Below are 6096 nucleotides of genomic sequence, written 5' to 3'. Positions count from 1 at the left end.
ATTGTGAGTTTCCCAACAATAAAATGTTCAAACTAATCCCTTTTTACCTCCTTATATGATTCCCTGTTTTTATATAGATCGAAGTATATTTTTGTACGTCTCGACTCTAAATGTTCTGATGTTCACAGTAACAGTGTATTGAGTTGTGCTTTCATGTCAAATGTGCCCATGGCATTCTGCAAACTGTTAATAAACACATCAATCAAACAGACAGACAGATGAAGTTTCTATTAAAGCACTCTACTACTAATGCTCTCTCGCCTACTCATGTTTACACCATAGTAGCGCCATCTGCCGTCTTTCCGGTGCAACTGTTGTTTACAGTCAACTGTTCTAGGCGCTTATCTGACTGCGACCCAGATGAGAATGTACACTGCTGCGACCCAAATATGTAACCTTGGACTAAAAGATGCATGCCAAGATCTTTAGGCCTACATCTTTTTTGTTCTTTTTAATTTTTTGTGCGTGAATGTGAAATAAAAATGTTTTACACGCACAGATTACACTTTGTTGTTGTGTTGACTGGTTAAACAACAATGTGGTATTTACAGTAGCCTATCTCTCATGCATTTCTTATGTTGTCTACCATTGTAATTAGTTTGATGTGTTGGTTTCATTAAAGATGAATAGTTACATAGCAAAGAATGATGGCTTAACTGTGGCAGCTTTGTAAAGTAATACAGATCGTGTTCATCAATGTTTCCTCAATCCTCTTAGAGTACCATAGATCTGGCAGATGCACTGTTGCCTGTGTCACTGTATCAGTAATGAATGATAATCATGAAATCATTGAGCACTGTACGCTTGACATCAAATTGATATGTGAGATCTATCATGAATTAAGGTAGGGAAACAAAGTGTTGAGCAGATCAAGGCTTTCTCTGCAAGTCTCAAGCTGAGAGCAAGTGGAGTCCTCTGTTCAAAACAAAATCTCTCAGAGGATGCTTTCCACATCTGGTAATGTAACATTCAATGTGCTTTTAGAGACATGGCATGTATGCAAGCCATTCAGTTAACCCCTGGAAGCTATGGGGAATGTTTCATATTGACTATTCAATTTATAGGAAGAAAATACATTTGCTACATTAATTTGACTGCAGGATTGTTGACCCATTTGGGGGCCTAGGTTTCTAAAAGCCCCAAAATTATGTCAAAGGTCAGGAGTTTCATGTTCAAAGATTAGCCTACATTGATTTGACATTCTGGTTTAATGGATCAAAACAGATGAATTTGTTCTGTTCTGTTCTAAATAAAATTATAAACTAAAGTGGCTATGTTTAAGCTAGGAATTTTAAGTTTAGCGATAAACTAAGCAAAACTGTTGTAGTGGTGTCCTATTCAGTACTGTAGTGTCACTAGTAGGCCGTATGTAGGCCTGTATTATAAAATGATATGTCTCTGTCCGTGTATATTACTTGGATTTGAAAAAAATGGAAAAAATGGAAAAAAAAATCTGCAATTTCCGCAATTACAATTTCCGCAATTCCGCAATTTGACAAAAACGATGGGTTATAGCCCATGTTGTTCATGAGTATGTCCACCAGAGGGTGCTGAAAATGACCAAACTAAGTTGTTTATTTGAATATTTCATTAGTAATTTAAAATTAGATTTTTTTCAAAATCTTGTAAAATATAATTTTCTTATAATAAATATTTTGCCGGCTTAGAATTAATGTGATGCTATTTTAATGAATGTGCCATCTTGGTCACATTTCAATTCAACACACAGATCGTTTTAGACAGAAATAGCGAATCAATCTACAATTGAACAAACCTTTATTTATGGACAATCATTCCATACTATTACAAGGGGGTATGCAAATTGCAAACATACATATACACACATGAATAGTGGTTTGAATCAGATCTATCTCTCTAAGGCAGACGCTCACAGCAGGTAATTTAACTAATTACAAAAACAACACTTTTTTTTAACTTGTCATTTCACAGACACGAAGCTTCACTTTTACTTTGGATCATTAGAATACACTCATTAGAATACATTATTTACAAACAGATTTTATTTACATTGGCAAAGCCGTAGAGGAAACTGAAAGCTTTATCTACATTCTGAGTGCTTGACAGTTGAACAATGCTCCATCCTCAATATGGGAGCCTGCGTTAGTTATCTTTTAATGCTCAGTCTGCAGGGAACGCCAAAGTATAGTTATCACATCCAACACCCGTTTTATTTTTACACCTGAGCCAGAAAAAAGTACAGACCGCAACAAAAATAAGAGAAGGTAATCTCAGTTTGGGATATTACATACAGATAAGAGAGGGAAAGGCTATCATCAGTGGCATAACCAGCTCCCATGTAACTACTACATACAGACCACAAAGACTGTAATTTTATCACCTTCTGCTGGCTTCAGTTCAGTGTTATGAGTTGTCAAATCAAAGTCGTTCTCATGTTTATTTTGTGTCCGATCTCGGCACTGAAAAAAAACTTTTGACACAATCTCAAAACACATCCTTTCAGTTTGTGCTTTGAAATGTCAGCTCTGTACAGTTTACCAAAATACTCATGGCAGGCAGTACTACCCTCACAGCTAATTTATACTGCATCAAACTACAAAAAGGACATTAACCACAATAACCCTGGCATCCCTATTTTGGCTATGTCTTTATAGGCAAAATATTTCAAAATAAATTGAAAAGGTAAAAAATAAAAACAATCAAATGTTCAAAATAGCAGATCTACAAGCTCACAACACATCACATTGCAACTTGTGAGCTTATAGCTATTTTCACAATTTGTTGTAGAGCAGAGTGTATAGGGCTTAAGTTCGGTTTTATTATGTTGACGCATTTTGTGTATTTTTTTTTAAATACATTTTTGTCGGTCACTAGACAAAGTATAAATTAGCCCTTATGCCATGAAATGAACATGAGGAGACTGTGACAGCTAGGATGCTATCATTACAAACACTAACAACGTCACTGGCAAGCATATGAATAAGACATAATAAATGTGTCATACTCATTTAAAAAATGTCTGTACATTGTCTGTACAAGGCTGTATCTTTTACCCCTCACACACACACACACTTGTATGAAACCAGACAACCAGAGAAAAAGCCAAGCATCAACATTCTATTAGTAGATATAAATAAGGCTGCACTCTTTGTTGACTGCATTCTATCAGATACAGTTTCCTTGTCCATGTTGTGAACATGTCAGAATCTTTACACAACGGTTTGCAAATTAAATTGTAGCACTGTATTCAGTGAGTATAACATAGAAGTCATTTTTACATGCTGTTTAAAAAGAACTAGTCATTAAGGAACTGTAGTCTGATTAGAGTTGCCATGAGTCGTCTCTGGCAAATCCATCCATCACTGTGGATTTGGTATCACAAAAGTACAATACCATTAAGGTGATGGGTATTGACCGACAATATGAAAGCAGGACAGCCCATTGGTTCAATGTCCAAACGATTGTACAACATGGTTAGACAAGGACATCTTGTCTTCATGTGGGTCCCACTTCTGTTGTCTCACCCTAAACATTTCCAGTGTGCTTTTGAAAGAGACCAAGTACACGTGTATGACTAGAAGTCCTTTGAACCTATGGAACTGTATAGACACTGGAACGGATCCAGGAAATAAGTTAGGCCTCTGTGTACTGATCCGTCTACACAACCCCCTCTATGAAACTGGTGTCCAGGTGGACAATGAGCATTCTGAGAAAGGACATCTCCTTGCGTGTGTTCTCAAAGATGATCCGTGGGTCATCAGATTGACAGCGGAGGCAGTTGGGCGCCATCACCATAGCAAGGTTGTTGACGTCCATCTTCGTGACAGACACATTGGCAGGCTGAGCAAACACCTAGAATGTGTAGAGGAAGAGAATGAGCAGTGAGTTAAGAGACTACAAATGCCCTTTGAGCTAAACTGTCTGGGTCATGTTCAGTTTGTCCTGAAAAAAAAATCACACTTATCATCATACATCACATTCCGTGCTCAGCCAATCAAACAACACACAAAGATGGGCATAGGAGGGGCTAGCGCCCCACAAAAATAGAAGAATGGTTACCTGCAGAAAGTTAATGAAGTAACACAGCACCAGCCTGTTGAGCTCAGGCAGAGATTGCACCACGGCGATGGCTTCCACCGGGTCGTCATAGTTGCTGACACACTGAAGGTAGAAGTTCATGGGGATGAGAGGCTCCTCCAGCTCTCTGTACCACAGCTTCATCAGCGAGGCTGAATGAGAAACATAGGCCGTTAACACACCCATCATCTTTCCCCTTTTTTTTTGGTACTGTGTAACCTTAAATCCCCTATATCCCTTAAACTAAAACCTAACCACACCTAAATACTTAACCTTAATCTTTTCATAATTGTATCCATAACCTTTTTAATATGTATACGTTATTATTATTATTATGACATTATTATAATTTTTTCTCTCTCTCCTCCATTTCCATCTTGTTTTAATCATCATGCCATTTCCCAATCCCCCTCATGTCTATTATTCCTACAGTCACTGCTGACCCCTACAGTTGGTCTTAAGAAGGATGGACAGAACTACTTTCTATAATATTAATTGATGAATTCACCACCACAATTTGACAGCCTGAAAAAGGGAAACCCCTTATCCCTAAACTTATTTGCCATTTTTACTATTTTGAAAAACCGATCTACAAGCTCACAACGTGTCGATGTAGATCAGCTAGTTGAACTATTTTAAAATGTAAATTCAAAATAGTAAAAAATTGCAAATAAGTTTAGGGAAAAGGGGTAAGCGGTGGCGCAAGATAGGCCCCCTTACTATTATCTGGCTGCAAACCAATTTCCTGCAAGGGACAATAAAGCTAACCTTGAACCCCCTACACACACGCACACACACGTGTGTGTGCGCACACACACACACACACACACACACACACACACACACACACACACACACACACAATCACACACACACACGTTGAACTTCTAGAAGCGGTTAGAGCCTGTCTCACCAGGAACATTGGGGTCTGACAGGTTCTCTGGGATCCTCCACTGGTCCACTTGCAGCTTCAATGCATTCACTTCATCAATGTCTCCAGGCACCCTGAGGATCATACAGTACATAGTTACAGTACATGCGTTGGCCAGAAGGGGGAACCCTACTCCCAGTTTTCCAAATGATCCACTCCACGATTTGCGAGTCTATGAATTCATGCCCACCCAACAGGGTCCAAATCTGCTTGGTGTCTTTGGAAATATACTGTTCCCTAGTTGGTTTGGTTTGTTATTTGCAGCCAAAACAACAACAGAATAAAGTAAAACAACACTGTTCAGGCACATATCCAACTGGGAGTTAAAGTTTCACACAGAGATAAATAAGATGTTTGATGAACAGAGACGGGTAAAAAAGAAAGTAAATCTCCCAGAATTAAAGGAACTTGTAGAACTCTTTGTGTCACGTTCACGTGAAGACACAAGCAATGCAAAGCTTGTGTTTTCATGTGCTTGTAAACCTGAGCTAAACCTCATTATGAAGCATCAAATTAAACACCACTAGTTTCCGGAGTAAAGTGGGGGTCATATGTTTGTTCTGCTGTCCATCCTTAATATTGCAAACAGGGGATGCAGGGGCAACCTACATTAAACCATACTTAGCCAGCCAGGACCACCCACACCTACATACACACATAGGCCTTTAAGCCGTATACATACTATGTGTCACCGTATACACCCCTAACTCAGACTCACACGAGTCGTGTCATGGCATGTTAGCCGACAGGACTTTTGTTCAGCTCACCTGAAGATGCCCTCCGTCTGGGCTCCGCCCAGCGCTAGGACGTACTGAGAAAGCTGCACCTGCACCCAGGGCAGTTTTCTGTCTGGGAACAACTCGCTCTGCCGCTCCATCACCTCCTCCAGGGAACTGCCGAACAGCGAGGGAGTCACGATGGCCCGTCTGCTGTGGTCTATCTCCTCCAAGGTCGGCTTACGGAGACCCTAAGGGTGGTGAGGAGAGGGAACGATTAGCACCTCTGCCTGCCGGGAGGGGGGGGGTACTATGGTACTAATCATAGTTGTGTCTATGGCTGCCTGCGATCTATGATTATGTCTGGAAGGCAGTATGACTGTACCTATGTTT

The 6096-nt window shown here is 39.7% G+C and overlaps 1 protein-coding gene across 2 annotated transcripts in view; it reads right to left on the bottom strand.

Annotated features, from left to right (window-relative positions):
* Nucleotides 1-1759: 1759 nt before the first annotated feature.
* Nucleotides 1760-6096, bottom strand: part of arhgap46a (Rho GTPase activating protein 46a) — a 38248-nt gene continuing 33911 nt past the window's right edge. For both annotated transcript variants that reach the window (XM_080785170.1, XM_080785171.1), the window contains exons 7-10: nucleotides 5755-5954; nucleotides 4970-5061; nucleotides 4039-4208; nucleotides 1760-3831 (exon numbers count right to left, since the gene is read on the bottom strand). In XM_080785170.1, coding sequence (XP_080641296.1) covers nucleotides 3637-3831; nucleotides 4039-4208; nucleotides 4970-5061; nucleotides 5755-5954 — 657 coding nt within the window. In that variant the 3' untranslated portion in view covers nucleotides 1760-3636. The remainder of the gene's footprint in view (nucleotides 3832-4038; nucleotides 4209-4969; nucleotides 5062-5754; nucleotides 5955-6096) is intronic.

Source organism: Protomyctophum bolini (assembly GCF_963924005.1).
Source record: "Protomyctophum bolini genome assembly, chromosome: 2".
In the NCBI taxonomy this organism is placed as follows: domain Eukaryota; kingdom Metazoa; phylum Chordata; class Actinopteri; order Myctophiformes; family Myctophidae; genus Protomyctophum; species Protomyctophum bolini.
Note: the sequence above shows the minus strand (reverse complement) of the source record. Positions and strands in the feature narration are given on the sequence as shown.